This window comes from Monodelphis domestica, chromosome 1 (genome assembly GCF_027887165.1).
Source record: "Monodelphis domestica isolate mMonDom1 chromosome 1, mMonDom1.pri, whole genome shotgun sequence".
Classification (NCBI taxonomy): domain Eukaryota; kingdom Metazoa; phylum Chordata; class Mammalia; order Didelphimorphia; family Didelphidae; genus Monodelphis; species Monodelphis domestica.
The window spans coordinates 478,690,570-478,711,784 of record NC_077227.1 but is presented as its reverse complement, the minus strand read 5'-3'; the positions used below and the strand labels follow the sequence as shown (position 1 = coordinate 478,711,784).

Here is a 21,215-nt window from a genome sequence, read left to right as displayed (position 1 = left end):
GACTCTGGTATATCTTTAGGTATTTCAAAAATGGAAGGTTTTTTTGCCTCCTGGTTTTCTGAGAGAAGTACAGGGAGTAAATTTAAAGATTCCTCTGGTACTTCTAATGATAATGAGCCATCTGGGGAGCAGGTTATTGTGGCTCTGAGTTTGCATAGAAGGTCCCTCCCCAGTAAATTTAAAGGGGAGTCAAGCATCAAAAGGAAGGAGTGTTGTACCTCTAGGGGTCCTACAGACACCATTCTAGGAGGAAGTCTTTTAACTCTTTGGGTTATTCCTGATACTCCCATTACATTCTCTGAGCCAATAGAATAACATTGTAAATCAGGTGTTCTCTTTAATACAGACCAGGAAGCTCCGGTGTCTAATAGACAATCATAATAGGTGTTACCCACCTTTAAGGTAACATGGGGTTCATTAGTATGGGGAGGGCAGTGGATAGGGACAACGGGTAGTAGAACATCAGGGTCTGGGAAATCAAAGGTTGTATCCTCTGATTCCTGTGCCCCAGCCCCCCCCCCCCGGACACCATCATTGTTTGGGATATTCCTTGGGCACCCCCCTGAAGGGCACCTCTCTGAGGGTCATTAGTACCTCAAGTATTTTTTGGATGAGCACCATTTCTCATATATTGTTGTTGTTCATTATCATTATAATTTTCTTCAATTTGAGCATTGTCATTAATTTCCCAATTCCGATTTCTATAATTCTGGTTTCTAAAGTTCTTATTTCTATATTCATTATAGTTATTTCCATAGTCATTATTATAATTTCTAGAATTCTGGTTTCTATAACCATTATCATCATTTCTATAGCTATTATTTCTAAAGCTATTATTAAACTGTGTATTCCTTCCAATCATCTTAAGAAAGGTTCTACATTCCATCATTTTGTGGCCCTTCTTCTCACAGAAGTGGCAAGTAATGGATTGATAATTGGATTTCTGGAGAGGGGCAATTGTCGTTGGTTCATTATCATGCCTACTTTCTAATTTAGTCATCCTATCTATTAAATATCTCATTTTTTTCTTCATTTCTTCTATGTCATCATTATTATCTTCCTCCTTTTCCTTGTTTCCCTTTAAAACATATATAGCTGTTTTTCACAATTCTTCAAGGTCCATATCTGACCATCTTGGGCATTGTGTTCTAAAATAATTCTTAATTGCTTTGCAAGAGTTATTTACAAAGATTCTTCTAACTTGTCTTCAACTACTCTCTTTAGTTAAGTCCCAATCTAAGTATCTGTCCCCAAACTCGATAATTCTATCCATAAATCTGGACGGTGATTCTTCTTCCTTTTGCTTAATTTTTTCCAGTTCCATCCACTTATCTGTACTGTCTGCACATTCCTTCATTGCTGTGAGGATGGCCTCTCTACAACGGTATAGTTGTAGATAATCCTCAGGATTGTTATAGTCCCATTCGGGATCCTGAGATGGCCAATGTGCTGCATTACGCCCCCGGGTTTTGTTGACATGAGCAATTATTTTATTTTTTTCACGTTCACTTAAAAAAGCCTGTAGTAAGTTCTCAATGTCCTTGTAAGATGGATTATACTGAAAAAATATGTCTCCCATCTTTTTTGTTACTAGAAAAGGATCTTGTTCATATGTGGGGATATTTTGTGTAAATTCATTTATTTCTTGGGGAGTAAACGGTATCCTATGTCTTAAAGTCACCACATCCCCATTCCGTCCTATTTCAGGTACTTCTCTTAGAGGAAACAGGCCTCTATTTGAATTTTGTACCTGTGGGTCAGTTTGACAAGGACAGGTTTCTCTAGGAGGACAAGATCTCCCTTGCATTGGAATTTGGTTTTCTGTAGGAGAAGGAACATGAGAAACTGGGATTGCAGGGGAAGGGTTTTGGGGATTAAATTCAGACAAGATTTGCACTACACGAGAGAAGCAGTCTGTTAACTGGGCTATAGGGAAGGTGTTTTCCGTCTCTCTATTTCAGAGAAGGAAATTTCCTCATTCAAAGGTTCAGAAACAGGTCTGTTTCTGGTAGAGTGGTTGTTTGCCAATTGATCCTGTAAGAAACTTTTTAGATCTTCTAATTGGGCTTGCATTTTATCCTCAATTTTTCCTATTTTATCCTCAATATTTCCTATTTTATCCTCAATATTTTCTATTTTATCCTCATTTTTTTTTAATTTTAGCATCTCTAAATATAGTATTGAGGAGTACAAAAATGACAGTACCTATTAATATAAAAATTTGGAGGTATCCTGCATTCCTCAATGCCCCTAATTCTTCAGCTGCCATATAATTGTCAAAGAATGTAGTACTCATTTTTATATATATATACTTTGTAATTTCACAAAACACGTGGGGAGCAGGGCAAAGCAACAAACTTTCCACAGGGTTTTTTTTTCTAATCCAGGAAGTTGTTCCTTAAGGGAAAGGATATTTAGAAACAGCTCTTCCAGCCAGGACTTTAGAGTCCTGTTGCTGAGATTTAAAACAGCTGTTTTCTATCTATCAGAGTCACACAGCTGGGAAGTATCCGAGGTCCGATTTGAACCCAGGACCTTCTGTCTCTAGGGCTGGCTCTCAATCCGCTGAGCTACCCAGCTGTCCCTTAAGATTAAAGGGAAGAAAAAGAAAAAACTGCTGATTCCAATTTAACTTAAGGAGAAAAGAGAAGAGAGAAAGAGTTTTTTATACTCACGTGTTCTAGCAGCTGTGTCTTTAAGCCAAGTTTTTTGTTAAAAAAAGGACTAAGTGTGAGACGGTATAGTAAAAAGGCAAGGAATTTCAAAAGTTTATTGAGAGGATTCTTTAGACTCCTGTGTGGTCAGCCACAATGTGACAAGGAAATCACTTTAAAAGACTGATATATATTAATTTAAGATCGCCAAGGAATTCAGCTATGTAATTCCTAAATGAAAACTCAAGTCAGCAGTCAACCTTCTGTTTAGGCTGGGCCAAAAGGCCCAAGCCCTTAGATAGCTGGGGCAAAGAAAAGAGATCAGTCCCTATTACTCATGTGACCAAAATGGAGAAACAGTCTCAACGGCCCCCACCTTCAGCTTCCTTCAGAGCAAGCTTCTCAGAGCACACTCCAACCACTCAGACAACTTCTCAACCACCACCCCCTGAGTCTTCAGACCCCTCTCTCTTTAAGGAAACCATCCAAGTTCCCTCCCCTCAGTTCTCATATCTACCAATCACTGTCCATCAATTTCCCTGTGCCAATGGAGGCTCTAGCTTAACCCAGGACCGCCCAGAGGTCTCTGGCTTTGCACATGTCTGTTGAAGGTCATATTTTCAAATAATTAAATCTTTGATCCTTTGCTACAGCCCTTCCTAAATTCTGTTAACCTGAGTAGGGTAGAGATTGGAATAATTAAATTTTGATCTATGCTGCAGCCCTTCCTCAAATCCTGTTAGGACTGAATAGGGTGGAGATTGATTCCAAGTATCTCCATTGTATCAATTCTAAAATCAATCATGACTCAAAGAAATTCCTGTTCTATGCTTAAGCATAGGTCAAAGTCCTTTCCATTGTTCAACAAAAGGTTTCTGTCCTAAAGTAATCTTAAGAAGGGAGGAGGAAGAAACTCTCATGCCAATGGGGTTCACATTCCAATAGCCAAGACCCACTATCAATAGGAAATTTTTCAAGTATGAAATTTCCCAATGGTGAAATTTCCAACATTTATAAGTCTAAGAAATTTTGAGGTTTACAGTAAACCCACCTGGTCCTGCCATAGTATTTCTGAGAATAGTTAAGTCTTTCACAGTTGATTATCACATAATGTTGCTGTTAATATGTACAATGTTCTCTTGATTTTGTTCATTTTACTTTGCATTAGTTCATATAAGTCTTCCCAAGTTTTTCTGAAATTATGTTGCTTGTTGTTTCTTATAGCATAATAGTATTCTATCACAATCATGATACCATAACTTTTTCAGTCATTTCCCAATTAATGAACATCCCTATAATTTCCAATTCTTTGCCATGAAAAAAAGAGCAGCTATAACTATTTTTGTGTATATAGGTCATTTGCTTTTGACCCTCTTTAGGATATGAATCAAGTAATGGGATTGTAATGGGAAAAGCTTCTTTAGTTCCACCCTCCAGAGGTCCCTTGAGATACAGGTGTAAACATTTACTGCCTGACTGAACTACAACTTCTGATGCCTATATTTGCATATTCTGATGCCTGTACATGCCCAACCATGTAAGCCATCATGTTTGTGTGTGCAACCCATGGAAACACCTAATTGTGTATGTTTCATGTACCATTAGAAACCCCTGATGGTGTATATGTCATGTGCACAAATTAGCTGAAGCTCCTCGCCTTGGGGCCCAGACCTGAGGAACTATCCTGATGGGACCACACCTTTTTTACTCTAAGTGATTTGTGGTTTCCTCTCACCTGGTTAAACAGAAAATACCACAGCAGTACTGCTGGGTTAAAGCATATGCACAGTTTTATAGCCTTTTTGGCATAGTTCCAAGTTGTTCTCCAGAAAAGTTGGATTATTTCATATCTAACAGTAGTTTAGTGTCCCAGTTTTTCCACATCTCTTCAAACATTTATAATTTTCCTTTTCTGTCATGTTAGCCAATCTGATAGATATGAAGTGAAACCTCAGAGGTGTTTTAATTTGCATTTCTCTAATTAATAGTGATTTGGATCATTTTGTCATGTGACTATTGATAGCTTTGACTTTTTCTTCTGAAAACTGCCTGTTCATATCCTTAAGCTATTTATCAACAGTGAAACAGTCTAATGCAGTGCTTTTAAAAATATCAACCAAATCTATTTTCTTGGTCAATTGTTTTAGCTGTGAGAAATTTTACATTTTATTTATTTTTTCAGTCTTTGGATTTAGTTTTTTCCATTTTTTTGTCTCATTGAATCATTAGCTTTTATTTGGGAAATTCTAATTTTCAGAAAGTTTTATGGCTCTTGTTTCAAGCTGTTAATGTTCTTTCTTTGTAGAAGTAGCTAAATGATACAGTGGATAGAGTACTAGACCTAGAGTCAGAAAGATTTGAGTTCAAATCCAGCCTCAAATACTAGTTGAGTGACTCTGAACATGGTACTTAACTATCTCACTCAGTTTCTCCATCTGTAAATAGGCTTAATAATAGAGGTTCTTGTAAGGATCAAATATGATAATACTTATAAAGTACTTTGAAAATATTAGTGTTCAATGCTAGAAATTATTTTCCAGTTTTTCTTTCATAACTCATTTCTTTTTCCATTTCCCTCTCTAGAAAATTTCATTTTAAAAAATGCTTTTTAGCTCCTCTTTTAAAAAAAATTCTTCCTTCATCTCTTTCAGGAATTCTGGTTGGCCTTGTACCCAAGGTATGTTTTGCTTTGAGGTTTTGGAGTTATTCTTTTCTTCTAGATTTGTATCTTGGGCATTCCATCTTGGGTCACTAAAATAGCACTTTAAGGTGGTATTTTTTTGTTTGCTCATTTTTTCAGCCTACTTCTTGATCTTGGACTTTATGTTAGGACTTGGCTTCACACAGTTCTAGAGGGAATGTCTGGGCTGCACTTTTATTGTCTTGAGTGCTTCTGCTGATCTCTTAGGGTACTGAGTTTTTAAAATTTATTCTAGGACTCAGGAATAATAGTTCAGGTTGAGAACCTGCAAGTTTTCAGTGCTTCCAAAGTGGTTTGGTCACGGGTAGTGTGATTGATCACTGCCTTCTTGGTCTGGGCTCAGCATGTTCTTGACCTAGTTTTGGAACTGAGCAATACTCCTGCAGAATTATTACTTGTAGGAATTTCCAACAGACTGCTGATAGACTTGGACACTAAGTTAGCTGGGAAGCTCTATAAGTTTAGAACCACAGAACTCCAGATTCCCCTTTGATCTAGAACCAGAACAACTGCTGGTTATTCCACTAAAGATTTCAGACTAGGTTGGAGGCTAGAAATGAGACTTCCCTGTGCTCCTAGGATTAGAGCTACAGAGCTGCTATTTGATTATGAACTTATTCTTCATTTAGTAAAAAGCTTAGGATCTACAACTGCTCTCCACCCTAGAACACCACCTGTTCCTGCACCTTGCATGAGGTTGCAAAGCCTCAGTATGGATCTGAAATCTTTCCTTGGTGCATAGCTTCTTCCTCTTTCAGTCCCTGACCTGGAATAGCTAGACTCAGCCCACAGTATCTATAGACTTCAGGGCTTGAAAAAAAGTCAAGTTGTGATTTTTCTTGAATTTCTTCATCAGGATTTGATCTCATGAGTTTTCAAGATCTTTATGGAGATATGTTGGGGGAACTCGGCTATTCTTTTTCCTGCTTTTCCAACAGTTTGGCTCCACTTTCTAGTCCACTGAATTTTTAAAATGTTCTCTCCTCAATCAATATTTTTTTAGTTAGTTATTTATCTTACATTTTATTCTATTTTTCAGTTTTTAAACATTTTTAATATTTCTTTTTGTTTCATGCAGTCATTGACTTCTATTTAGTCCATTGTAATTTTCATAGTGTTTATTATTTGGATAAAGTTTTGTACCTCTTATGCTTGAGCAAACTAAGGGGAGTAAGAGAGCAAGTGGTTTACTGTAGGAATTGAGTGAACCATACTGATTCCATCTTGTGCCTCAATTCTGGAGCTAGCTTAGTTCCCTATCTATTCAATTATGAGTCTAGTCTAACTTCTGTCTTGTGAGAATTCTTCTTTCAATTGTGGGAATTGGGAGAGAACCTTATTTGTATTGTTTGAACCAAGTCCTGTGTGGCTAGAAAGCTGGACCACTTCTATCTGTTATTTAGAGGCCCTTTTAACTAAGGACTTGGATTATGCTGAACAGAAACCCAGTCAGATCTAAAGACTGATGCAAAGAGTTTTCTTATAACTATGCATCTTAAGCAATTCATATATCTTATTTGAAAACAGGCTCTGTACTTGTTAATCAGTTATTGTTTCTATGTTCTTTTGATTGTTCATAGACACTTGAGGGGAGTGGAACACTTTTTTTAAATTTCAGGGAATTGTACCTTTTCACTCTTCCCCTTCCAACACAGAAAGTCCACAATCTTTACTCCAGTTAGAAATCAGATCACCTAATCTTATATCCTGATTGTTTTCTTTTAATTAATTGGCCTTATTTGAGTAATTGGTTTTTAATGTATATAAGTCTGTCTTTCCCCCTGTAGTCAGGATTGAGCTCTGGTCTGAATTTGTTAGGCAATTTGCCCAACAAATCAATATGCTTGGAAGATCAAATCTTGCTCCTCAATCATTTCATCTTTTGCCTGCCAACAGTGCCAAGCTATTAATTCCCTTTCTCAACTCCTTCTTCCATAGCTCTTATTTCTTCTCCATTTTTTCCCTCTAATACTCTCAATTATAAAAAAATTTAAACTCTTTGAAAAAACTTTTGCTTCATTTCTTATGTAATTCTATATGAAACTATGCCCAATCTGTGTCAGCTGGAAATATCTGCAGGTAAGAGTGACAGTTGTAGACTCTCCTTGGATCTGGGATTCCTGCTCTGCTTTTCTATAGAAGGCTTCAAACTGGGATGAGAGGAAACTGAGATTCTGTTCCATTGCTAGTTGAATTATACAGATGCTTATTGTTTCTGAATTTGCTCCTTGTAAACCACTCCTCTTCCTGTAGTGTCACCCCTAGGCACACTTCTCAGTCGGCCCTGGATCTGCCACCCAGAACCAGGTAATGAGCAACAGAATTGCTAACTGGTACCTAATCCTGAATCTCATGCAAGTTTAGGTTCTACTTTTCTGGATTTGAGATGATTTCTTGCCCTGACACAGTTTCTCTCGGTGCTAGAATGTTCTATGTGGCCATTCTTGGCTAGACCCCATTTCTCTATGCTGACCTGGGCTAGAAAAATTACTATGATTTTTTTCCTTCCCGATTTTCTAATAAGGACTCAATCTGGAGCATTTTCTACATCTGTCTGGAAAATTTGTGGGAGAGAGCTCAGTCATACTTCTTCCTGATATTTTGCTATCCTGACTGCCTCACTAGAAGAGTTTTGTAAGGGACTGATTTTTTCTGTTTAGTCGATGTGTAGTCTTAAAATGTGATACAGGAATATATCTCCTCAGCTTCCAGCAAATCATGTTGTAATCTAAACCACTGGCCATCTCTCTTCAGGATCACTTTAAGAGAAATGGAACTGGAAAATAGGAAGAACACTAAAATACAATAGGATTCTTTTAATATTTTTTTTTTTTACTAAGAGAGAAATGAAATGTGTGAGTTAGTGAGGAAATTTACTCCACTGGTAAGGAAAGTCTAGAGTACATCATCACCATTTCTAGTTGTAGATTCAAAGTGGCATCAGGGAGTCCCCTAAATCCTTGAGATGCAGGCTAGATGGATCAACAATACTCACATACCTGAAATGAATCCTCTCATTGAACCTTATCATTCAACATACAGAAATGTGCCATACACTAGACCTCCCCTTATGCAATTAAATGAAAGAGACAATGACCTGAGACAATGAAATGAAAAGATCTTCTACCACAAGCATTCTCTTGGCAATCATAACTACTGACCTTCTCTTGTCACAATCAAGTGAACAGAAGTCAACTGTACACCTATTGATGGGCAAAGGAACTATCACACTAATATTCTAATTAAAACCTTAGGCTAGAGTAATTCTATCAGCTTCTACCTATTCAGTCCTCTCTGTGTTCTATGGCCAGCAAATCCCAACTTTATGCTCTCCAAATCTCTGTTTCATAACAGCCTTTTGCTTAAGTTAAAAAAAAAATCCCTTTCCTGAGTTACCTCTTCTAATATGTTCACCCTTATCAAAGGAGTAGAGTGCTAGGTAGCACAGTGGATAGAATGCTGAAGTCATGAAGTACTGGGTTCAAATTCAGCATCAGACACTTCGTAACTAAGATCCTGGGCACATCACTTAATCTCTACTGCCTCAATTTCTTCAACTGTAAAATTGAGATAGCACCTTCTTGACAGGATTATTGTGAGGATTAAATGGAGTAATATTAGGAAAATGGTTAGCATGATGCCTGGCACGTAATTAATACATGGTTGCTCCTTTCTCCTTTTCTGCCCTGTCTTCTTCCTCATTGCCCTTTCCACCCTACCCCCAGTCTTACCCTACCAAGAGCTTATCTTCCTTCTGCTTTCACCATCCAGTATGCTCTCTGGAATCATTATTCTCTTGTTAACAAAATTTCCCCTTCATCCTCAAAATTTTCTTATTCCTTCCTTTTTTTGGCACCACTGTCTTCATCATTCCTGGTTACTCCTTCTCTCATTCTCCCTGACTCACAGAGCCAGAAGAAGATGCCAGGATCCTCTTTATTTCAATCTGGCAAGTATTTATTAATCATCTACTATGTGCCTGAGCACTGTGAACCTTAAAAATTCTCAGACCCTACTTCATAAGGTTGGGTTAAGACCATTCCCCACTTTAAACAATGAAGGTACTTAGATCAGGAATGTGAGAACAGTCTCTAAGGAGTCTCTTTGGGAGAGTCTCTTAAGACAGGCTCTTGAGGACAGTCAGAAGAATCTCTCTATGGAGAAGGATGGCTGGCTGAACTGATGTCTATATTCTTGCTTGGACAGATCTTGTGGTGAGTGATTAAGAACTGACTGATCTCTCTCTTAAGACTCAGGTCTAGGCCATGTTGGCTTAAGGCCCTTCATACTTATTCTTTTCTTATTCTCTCTCTCTTTCTTTAATTCCTCATTTGTGTGTATTAAATTCTCTATAAAACCCAGTTGTCTTGGGTATATTTTAATAATTAGGAACATTTCCCTGGCGACCACATTATATTTGATTTAAAAACAAGACACTGTAGTGAAAACATATTTCCTGCGGTCACAACTTACTCATCCACTCTTTTATCAACAACAATTTAAATCTTCCACTATTTTAATCACTACAGTTTATGACAGGTCAACCATTTAAACTCTTACAGCACTCAGAACTGGGGATACAAAGCCCCAATCCAAACAAACCTGGTCCTTGAGGAGTTTGTACTATACTCTAATGTCTACTGTAAGAACTAGTATAAATTCATGCTCACTAACTTTAACTTAGCCTTCATTTCTACAGAGTGAACTTTTAATTCAAATCTGATTGACCCTTTAATCACATTCATCTCAGTGCCTATTCAGAAATTAAGACCTCAAATCTACCCTCATTCTTTCCTCTTTTAACAGATAACCTTGAAAATTTTTACTTTCCTGAGACTGATGCTATCCACTCTGAGTTTATTCAACTTAAATGCTTTTTAAATCATTACTCAACCTCTCCTCTCTATTCCCAGAGAATGAGGTGACTTCTCCCCTTGTCAAGGTTAATTCTTTTGCTTTTGTACCCTTGATCTCATCACACTTGCTTCTGCTTCTTGGACCTTGTTTTATAAAGCATTTCTTCTCTCATATTTTCATCTTTTCCTTTACTACTGGCAATAGGCAAGGAATATACTTATGGAAAGGTGACAAAAATCCTTGCCACCATCAACACCAACTGCTACCAACAAGACAGTCAAGCCACCTGGCTACAGCATCCAGGCATCCTGGGGAGGAGGGCGTGGCAATTTCCAGAAGGAGTTAGCTCAGCACCTGGTGCCCAAGAAGCCCAAGAATAGGTACCTTCAGGGTACCAGCTCTGCTTCCACTCCAACCCCCATAGCCATCATCTAGGGAAGTATTCCTACCACCATGAACACCAATCAGTGAACAATTCAAACAATCAATATGTAGGCACTCAAACCCTGGAAATAGAATCATCCACCCAAACCACTAGCCCTGCTTCCATCCTTCCAGACACTATCCAGTGAAGCAACCTTAAGGAAATGAGACCTGGCTACTACCTCTTCAGGTGCTACAGTCCCTGCTTCCTCAGCAACCATAGCTACTGAAGACCCAGAAAAAAAAAGTTCTTACACTAAAGTCCTTGGCACCATCAAATGACTCAATGTCCCTAATGAATATGATTTTTATCAATGGAAATATCATTAAAGAAGATGCATCATTATCTACTTTGTTACTAAACCCTAAGCACCATTGGGTCATTCTTGTAGTTGAAACCTCCTGTATATAGTGTCCTCCCATATGAGTTCCCTGCTTTTATATCTGTATTCCCAGCATTTAGCACAATGCTTTGTACATGGTAAATGCTTTTAAAATGTTTTTTTAGAGGGGAAAGGACCTACTTGTACAAAAATGTTTATAGCAGCTCTTTTTGTAATGGCAAAGAATTGGAAATTGTGGGGATGTACATCAATTGAGGAGTGGCTGAACAAATTGTGGTACACATTGGTGATGAAATACTATTGTGCTATAAGAAATGATAAGCAAGAAGATTTCAGAAAAAACTGGAAAGATCTGTGGTAACTGATGTAGAGTGAAATAAGCAGAACTAGGAAAACATTGTACACAGTAATAGCAATATTATATGATGATTATCTGTGAGAACTTGACCACTCTCAGCAATGCAATGATCTGGGACAATTCTGAAAGACTTATGATGGGGACTGCTCTTCACCTCCCGAGAAAGAACTGTTGGAGTCCCCTTTCACATCAGTGTATTTTATGGTTTTATTTGGGGGTTTTGGTTATGTATGAGTTTGCTTTTATAACTATGACCAATATGGAGGTGTGTTTTGCATGACTATAAAAATAAAAAATAAAATAAAAATGCTTTTTTGTATAACCAATCAATTTTAAAAATAAATAGCTAACATTTGTTTAGGGCTCTAAGATTCACCAAGCATTTTATATATGTTATCACATTTGATCCTCACAATAATCTATCTGCAAGGTAGGTGCTATGATTGTCTTCATTTTGCAGATAAGCAAACTGAAGTTGGGGGCTAAATGAGATGCTTAGTATGCAAGGCAGAATTTGAATTTAGGTCTTCCTGACTCTAGGGCATCTAGGTGGCTCAGTAAATAGAATGGTGGGCCTGAGGTCAGAAGATTCATCTTCCTAAGTTCAAATTCAGTCTCAGACACTTAATAGCTGTGTGATCCTGGGCAAGTCATTTGACCCTGTCTGCTTCAGTCAAGGCCTTATCTGTAAAATGAGCTGAAGAAGGAAATGACAAACAATTTGCAATGTGTTTGCCAAGAAAAAACCAAATGGGGTCATGAAGAGTTGGACACCACTGAAATGAGTAAACGACAATTTCCTATCTCTAAGTAAAGAATACTATCTACTATACCACTTAATTTCCTAGTATTGATTATTCTACTCCTCCTGATACTTTCTTCCTCTGGCTTCTGTAATTTTGTTCTTCTCTGGCTTACTTCCTCCCTGTGTAATCTCACTTTGCTATCTTCTGCTGTTTAATTGGTCCTCTAATTGGTTCTCTAAGTGAGGGTGTCTCTCAAGGCTTTATTCATTTATTATTAAAAAGTCTAAACCTGAAATGACAAAAAACCCTTGCTTTACCCTACCTTCCTCTCAAGCTAAAAGAACCCATATTTATATAATACTTTATTGTTTGCAAAGCATTTTTCTCTTAACAATCCTGAAGGCAGGTAAAGTATTACCCTCCTTTTATAGATGAGAATAATAAGACCTCGGGAGGTTAAATGAGTTACTCATGATCACAAAGCTTTTAAGTATCTGAAATGGGGATCTGAACCTAGTTCAATGCCTTATCCAATATAATACAAGGCATCATGTCTCCTCTTCATTGCTAAACTTCTAATGGAGCAGTTTATATTCCTGGATTTTTTTTCTTCATGACCTTATCTCTCCTGCAATATAGTTTCAGATCCCACCAATTTACTGACATTGCTCTCTCCTGGGTTACCTCTTTTTATTAACAATATACTAATTTTTTTAATGAAAATGCTTAATCCTAAAGGAACAGGGCCCCAAACTCCCTATTCATTGAAACAGCAATGATACCTAAGGTCCCAAGTCTTGAACTCTCATTGTTATATATCCAAGTCACCAGATGATTAGGGAATGTGAAAAGGCCACAGGAACCAAGGTTAGAGTGGATTGCCTGCTTACATCTGGTGATTTAAGCCCCATTTACAATAATCATAGTCTGCGATGTATGGAGCTTGGCTGCCTATCTCTAAGATGGTGGCATCTCCATATCCTCTAAGCTTCTACCTCAGTAAACCATCCTTTTTACCTTGTGGAAGAAAAAGCAATGACTTCTTTAATTGTCAGATCCAAAGGCATTTTCTCACTCTTCATTCCCCTTTCTGCAGCAATTGACAATATTAGCTATTTCACTCTTCCAGGATACTCTATCTTTTTTTTTTTACTTCTGTAATCTTGCTTTTTTTTAATATATATAGCCTGGCTTACTTCTTCCCTGTTTAATCCATCCCTGATCTCCTCTGCTGCTTAATGGTTCTCTTTCTGTTCCCTGAATGAGGGTGTCTCCCAAGATTTTATTCTAGGTCCTATTTTTTTTTATCATATTTCTTCTCTTAGAAATCTTATCTACTTCCTAAGATTCTAAAATTTTAACCTTTTCTTTTGGAGGTCTATATAGCCCTCCATATGCCTCATCAAAATATATGTGTACATTTGTGTTTAGCCTTATTTCCCCTGAGCTCTAATACTGTATTTTCAATTATTTGCTATATGATATATGATAGATAGCTCAATATCTGATCAGCATCCTTAGCTAGAAGCTTAGATTCTGTCTTCTGGAATAGCCTATTGCAAGCTCTCTTCTCTTTTGAAGTGGAGGCTGCTAAATCTTATATTGATCCTGATTGTGTCTCCTCAGAGGTGGAATTCTTTCTTTCTGGCTGTTTGTAGTGGTTTTCTCCTTGATTTGGGAGCTCTGAATTGTGGCTTTAATAGCTCTGGGAGTTTTCATTTTGAAGATTCTTTCATGAGGTGACTAGTAAACTGTTTTAATTTCTACTTTACTCTCTGGTTCTAAAATATCTGGGTAATTTAGTCTTAAGATTTCTTGAAATATAATGCCTAGGCTTGCTCTTTTTTGGTTCATGGCTTTCAGATAGCCCAATGATTCTTTTTTTTTTTAAAACCCTTACCTTCCATCTTGGAGTCAATACTGTGTATTGGCTCCAAGGCAGAAGAGTGGTAAGGGCTAGGCAATGGGGGTGTCAAGTGACTTGCCCAGGGTCACACAGCTGGGAAGTGTCTGAGGCCAGATTTGAACCTAGGACCTCCTATCTCTAGGGCTAGCTCTCAATCCACTGAGCTACCCAGCTGCCACCACCCCCCATTGATTCTTAAATTATTTCCAAGTCAGTTTTTCCTATATTTCACATTTTCTTTTATCTTTTTTCCTAATCTTCTGGCTCTGTTTTATTTATTTCCTGATAATACATGGTGTCATTAGCTTCCATTTGGCCAATTCTAATTTTTAAGGAATTATTTTTCTTTAGTTAGGTTTTGTACTTCTTTTTCAAAGCTAGTGATTCTTTTTTTCATATTACTCTTCCTCTGTTTTTGCTTTGGTTTTAGCTTTCTTTGACTATGCTTTAACTCTTTTAGGAATTATTGTTGGACTTGTTTTTAAGCTGCATTTATTTATGTTTTATTTTTGAATCATTCTCTTTTTCTGTGTTTGTATCTTGAGCTTCCTTACTGCTATAATAGTTCTTTATGGTCGAGCTCTTTTTTTTTTTTTTGCTGTTAACTCATTCTTCCAGTCTGCTGCTTGACTTTGAATTTTATGTTAGTGCTAGGCTCTGCACATTTTTGTTGGGATATTTGTCCTAAGCTTCTGCCCTTTTTATGTCCTGCTGCTACTTTCATAGCTCCAGTTAGGGACCTATAAGCTTTCATTTCTCCCAAAGTGCTTTAATCTAGGGGAAGGTCTTTTTATTGCCCTCCTGAGTCATTTTTATTTTTGGTTGCTTCTTGACTTGGTCCCTACTGGGCCAATGGGAAGCTCTCCAGGTTCAGAGTGACTGACCTAGGGGAATTGGTTCTTCTTTCATCTGGACACTGTGCTCTGTTTCTAGGATTAAAGCCACACAACTATCATTTGCTTCTGGAATTTGTTTCTTACTTAGGATACAGCTAAGGCCAATACTCATGACACCTCTCTAACCTAGATCTGTAACCTGGGTGATAAAATGGGCTGCCACATAGCAACCATTCCCATACTCAGTGTTTGTTAAAAAAAAATTCTGGGATCTATTTCTGATGCCCTTTCTTAGCTTTCTCTCAGTCAGTCCCTTGGTACTAGAATGCTCCCTTACATAGCTGTTGTAAGTTCCTACTAAGTCCCAGCCCCAGTATATGTGGACCTTTCTGTCTCCTTATACTACTCTGGATTCACTGTAATTTCTTTTTTTTTTTAATCAGAATTCAGTCTCTTGCATTCTCTAGATCTTTGTTGAGGAGGTATGGTGGGAAAGAACTAGACTCTCATGCTTCCTCTCACTCTACCAGTTGTACTTCTCTCAGGTTTGTTTCTCACCATCTCAAATTCAACAAGTCCAAAACATAATTTAATCCTCTTCCTTCATAACCATCCCAACTTTATGGTTTCTTTTGATTACACCTCACTTGTCCAGTCACTCAGGTTAGAAACCAGTTAGCTATCTAGAAACTATATTATCAGGCCATTTAGGTGGCTCAATGGATAGAGAGTCAAGCCTGAAGATTTGGGTTCAAATATGGTCCAGGTCATTTCCTAGCTGTGTGATCCTACGCTAGTCATTTAACCACAATTGTCTAGTCCTTACCACTCTTCTATCTTGGAAATGACATTTAGTTATCTATTTTGAGAAAGAAACTAAATTATGTTATCAGGCTATGCTATATCTTTTACTCTTCCTTCTTGCTTGTCAAGAATTTGGCTTATCACCAAAATTCAACCCAACTACCAATTCTTGTTGATTCTGCCTCCATAATATCTCTTGCACACCTCCCCCATCTAATGGCTAACCAACTTAGTTCAGACCTCCTCATATATCACCTGGATAACATAATAGAAGCCTATATTTATATAATGCATTTAGCTTACAAAACTTTCCTCACAACTCTATGAGGCAGGTAGGATATCATCCCCATTTTATAGATGAGTAAACTGACACTTAGAAAGGTTAAGTGATTTGTCCAAGGTCACATAGCTAGTGAATGGTTGGGCTGGGAATCAAACCCAGATTATCTATTTCTAACTCCAGTATTATCTATTCTATACCACACTTTCAATTGTAGTAGCCTTTTACCTTTGCATCCATTTTCTTCCCTAACTAATGCATCCTGTGCAGTCTTTGGAGTATATATAAAAGGCTTATCAGATCTGTCTGCCAAACCTTCAGTATCTCTTTATTCACTAGAGACTAAACTGAAAATTCTAAAGTTGGCCAAATAGTTAAAGGGGCCTCTATGACTTGGCTTCAAACCACTTTCCCAGTATTATTTCACATTATTCTGCTTCACATTCTCCATGTTCCAGCTAAATGATTCTAAGAGCTATTCCCTGAAACAGTTGCCTCCATATATCTGTGTGGTCTATTCTCCATGGCTTAAATGTACTTCTCTCTCACTTCTATAACTGAAATCCTCTTACTTCAAAGTTCAGTTTAGGGGATACCTTTTTCATAAAGCCTTTCCTCATTCTTTCTCCTTCCCCAGTTTAAAATATTCAAGAGCATTTTTGCTGGTTTCTCTTTTGTTCCCTTCATTTTCTTGCCACACATTCTTATCTCAGACTTATTTTTGCTCATTTTGTATCTCCCTATTAGATTATAAACTTTTGAAGATGAGGCAACATTGTTATTTATCATCTTTCTTTTCAACCACACAATTTTTTGTCCACATAAACACATAAAATGCTTGCTGAAAGTAAATTTGTTGACATTAGGTATGATGCTTTCTAGGCTTTTAGTCAATGCTCTGAGAGCTTCTATCCTAGCAAAAGATATATAAAGTTATTTTGCATTAAGTTATAACCACTAGCTGCATTTGTTCCTAGAATGCTATATGAGAAAGAACACTTGAATATGAAATCAGATGACTGTATAAGGACTCACTTAACCTTTCTGGTTCTTAGCTTCCTCAACAATAATTATAATCCCTGCCTGCCTCATAGAGTCATTGCAAAGATCAAATTTGAGAATGTATGTAAAAGTATTTGTAAACTGGAAATGCTAAATATATGTAAGCAATATTATGATTAATATTATCATCATTCAAGAATAAATATCTGCAATATGCTCTGCAATGTGCCATCAATGAACATAGTTATAATGAATCTCTTCCAAGTAGAAAGTCATTCTCCTTCATCATCCCACCTCTACCAACTAAGGTGTCATGATTCCACTTTTTTCTAAATAAACATAAGAAGTAGCAACAACTCAAGTAAAAAAGTCTCAGGAAAAAACGACCAATATTTTGAAAACGAGGGATGGATGATCCCATGGAGTACAAATAAAAACAAGATACATTAATATCTTCAGAGAAACAACTTAAATGAAAAGGTGAGAGTCAGAGATATATTAACAGTAGGAAACATTAAATCTAAATCCCTTTAAATCTAAAAAATTATCCTGCACTGAGAATGAAGAGATAATTTTTCATTTAAAAAAAATGATCCAAGGGATTCAAAGATTCCCAATTTAAAAAAATCCTGTGAGATACATGTAAAAACTTTCAGGGTACTACTGAAGGCCAGAACTGTGAAGCAGAAGAGTGTACTACAAATCAAAGTTCTCCTTATTGTCTAGACTTCCACAAAACCAAGAATTCGTTGACAGAGCTCCCGCTAATGGTTAGTTATTGATACTCCTCTCCTGTTCCCTGGCACGTACACTAGGTGAGAGGCCCCATAGGCACCTCGAGGGGATTTTTAACCATGATTCAAAAACTAATCCCCAGACAAGTCCTGAACAGGAACAGTTGTTTGGCAATTTCATCCCCCTTTCCCTAAAGGAAGAATCTGATCTTGAAACTAAAAGGTGGGAGAGTGAAGTTCTATGAGGAAAAGCAATGGTTTACCAGGACTAAAGACAATCCTCCAAAGCTCAGCTCAGAACGTCAAAGGAACTCACCTTGCTCCTCCTCCTCCAAGCACTAATGCAATAGCATTGCCAGTCAAAACTCGAGCTAGGCGGCAAAAGTCAGAGTGTATGTCAGGAGGCTTCTGGAAGACACGTTCATACATTTCCATCTATAAGAGGGAGTGAAAAAAAATCTCACTAAATGCATAGGGCAGCTTCTAGAATGAAAGGACTAACCCTAACCCTGATCCAGGTGCTTAATTTGTATAGTCATACCCTATTAATCTGTCTCTCTTCTTGCTTCCTCAGTGTATCAGAAGTTTAAGTGTAAGATATAGTTAGTCTATGCCTTAGAGGAACCACCAGGGCTGATGAGAGATGGTGCTATGACCTTGGCCTCTAAAAGTGTAATGTCCCAAGGAGAGAATCTCCTCACTGTAATGGCAGTGAACATGAAACTTTCTAATCCAAGTGCCATCATTTCCATGATATAGGTTAGGGAAACTTTTTTTTTCTTCTTAAAACCCTTACCTTCTGTCTTGGAGTCAATACTGTGTATTGGCTCCAAGGCAGAAGAGTGGTAAGGGCTAGGCAATGGGGGTCAAGTGACTTGCCCAGGGTCACACAGCTAGGAAGTGTCTGAGGCCAGATTTGAACCTAGGACCTCCCATCTCTAGGCCTGGCTCTCAATCCATTGATCCACCCAGCTGCCCCCTAGGTTAGGGAAACTCTTGCCCAAGGGCCTACTTACCAAACATAACTGGAGTCATCAGAAGTAGCATTCGGGAGTTTCAACTACCAGATTTTGGGGAGCAAAAGATTAAGAAGCTAGATTTAGATTGTTCTGACTCTTACCAACTTTTCTGGGGACTTTCGAGAAAAGACCCGGTGGGGACAGCGAAGATGCAAGTGGCCTGAACACCAGCTTCTCATGTTAAGCCATTCAACTGTACGGGAAGGATCTGGCCCATCCTCCTTGTGAAGCAGAACCAATTGCTTCTGAGCACGAACAGCTGTGTTCTCCAACATCTTTTCCAGCTAAAGGATAGAAGATATAGTCAGAAGCTCTTCTGCCCCAGGCTCAGGTCTAATAGACCCAGGTTAAGATAAAGACAAAAATATAGGACATGCTCAAATAGCTATAGTCAACTTTCAGTTTATAAACCTTAATATATTTCCTCTGCATAGTTTCAGATTTTTATGTGTGCTATAGAAAGACTTTCTATACAACAGAACATTGCCAGGGAACCCATATCAAGCTGATGGTAAATTACTCCTTGTGTAAAATACCTTCTATTAAGAATCTACTGATAATTATTTCCGGTCTGACTAAACCAAGTATTTTTTTAAACTAAAGATACACATCAGCTTTCCCTACAACCCAGAAGGAAATATCCCCTTGAGACCATCTAAACCCCTGTGCCTCTGACTCATATGTTTTTTAAGCAGAACAGCTTTGATAGACCTTTTTGCCTAGGATTTGTGCTGTACCAAAATAAGATAAGTCTAGTATTGTTTTTAATTAATACACTGACTTACAAGTATGACTTTTCAGAATGGTTAGAATTAACTATTCTAGCAGGGTCTGATCGTATTAGAGGAGATAGGCCTGAGATTTCCTAGACAAGTAGACATGAACATATAGCAAAAGAGACCTGGGTAGACCAGGCAAACCCTGGCCAGCACCTTATTCCACCATTAGCTCTGTGGCTTTTCCTGATTGTACACTTCATTAAATAATTAGTCTTTACTGAGCACTTGCTATATGCTATATGTTTAGCCCTGAGAAAGACACTGAGCAGGAAGACAATATCTCTGCCTTATATAACAACTTATAAGTAGGGTTCAGAAAAAGGAGAAGGCAGGAGAAATAATTTACTAAAAAAATCTAAGACACTTTATGCTATTAATCAGGTTAGATAGGGAGAAAACTTACTCTTCAACCTTTCTTGGGGACTCAAAAGGATATTGTGGTGATGGACAGGAGAAGAAAATGATCATTCCTACCTCCTAGCCCCAACCTCCCCAAAATCACATATCCTCTGCCTTTCATTCTACTGCATTTTTTCATCAGCTTATTATACAGTCTAAGGGATAGATAATAAATCTCTCTTTGGAACTACCATTTAAAATTTTGTAAACCGTTACCACTTCATAAAGGAAGTCAATCTGTCATTTGGTAAAGGGATACATACAAGGAGAATGCTTCCAAGAACTGAGAATAGAATGAGAAACTATCTCACAGGTATAGACAAAATGATGAAGCACAAAGTAGGGAGATGGAGCAGAGAGGGAGGTTTCTTTGGCAAAGGAGCAAAAAGATCTTGGCCTAGAGATATCTACTTTATAGAAAGAATAAGCAGTAGACTCAATTTGGGTGAGGCACACATGGTCCAGCAGGTTATACAGCAGGAAATATTAGCTTTCTAGCTCCCCATTAAGGGAAGGGCCTCAGGATAAGTCCATTTTAGAAATAAACTCTACTGAAATAGGATTATAAGATCATAAGTCCAGAGCTGGAAGAGACCTCAGAATTTAATGTCTAACACATTCATTTTATATATAAGGAAACTGAGGTCCAAGGAGGTTCAGCGATTTGCATCAGGATTTGAACCTAGATTATCTAACTCCAAAACCATTGCTTCTTCCACAACCTTCACATCCCTTGTTTTCCATAATACCTGACACTTTGGGCACTTAATCAACATTAAGCTACAATAACTTAGAATCAGCTAAACAATATTCTCATACCAGAGAAACCTTATCTTCTCACCTCGCCTACACTGGGCTCTTGATCTCCCATCCCTACAATCAGGATACAATCTGCCTGCCGAAAACAGCGCTGGGTCCATGGAGTCAAGGTGGTGTCTGCCTGGTAGAGAACAATGCGGTGGATGTCTTCCTGCTGTCCCAGCCAACTGGATAATCTATATTCATGAACACTGGAAGATACAGAAAGCAAGACCTTGTTAATGCTTACTGAACTGTTTTCTTCTAAAAGGCCATTTTTTGAATAAGACAGAACATTATACATAAAGACCAAAAATGTTGACCAGCCCATATATGTGTTCAATCACCATAGCCTCCTCAAGTTGGCAGTCAGATGGAAGAATTGATCAAATCAATATTCTTTCCCATTTGTTCAGTAGATGTGGCTTTTTCTGGGAGGGGCTATGTCCAAGAATAATCTTCTTGAAGAGAACCTCTTCAGTCTTAAGAGCACTTTCCTGAGCTGAGGTATTTTCCAAGTGAGGTAAACACCACAGAACTGCAGCCTTTGGGAGTTGGAAGGGACTTTAGTGACT

At 37.8% G+C, this 21,215-nt stretch overlaps 1 protein-coding gene across 12 annotated transcripts in view; it reads right to left on the bottom strand.

The window, feature by feature from the left end:
- The window catches only part of PNPLA7 (patatin like phospholipase domain containing 7), a 326,954-nt gene that overhangs the window by 41,498 nt on the left and 264,241 nt on the right, over positions 1-21,215 (bottom strand). For all 12 annotated transcript variants that reach the window (XR_008917511.1, XR_008917518.1, XM_056823116.1 and 9 more), the window contains 3 exons: positions 20,684-20,852; positions 18,766-18,948; positions 17,962-18,080 (listed from right to left, as the gene is read on the bottom strand). Coding sequence is in view for 10 of the 12 variants with exons in the window: in XM_056823116.1 (XP_056679094.1) it covers positions 17,962-18,080; positions 18,766-18,948; positions 20,684-20,852 (471 nt within the window). In the remaining 2 variants the exon portion in view is untranslated. The remainder of the gene's footprint in view (positions 1-17,961; positions 18,081-18,765; positions 18,949-20,683; positions 20,853-21,215) is intronic.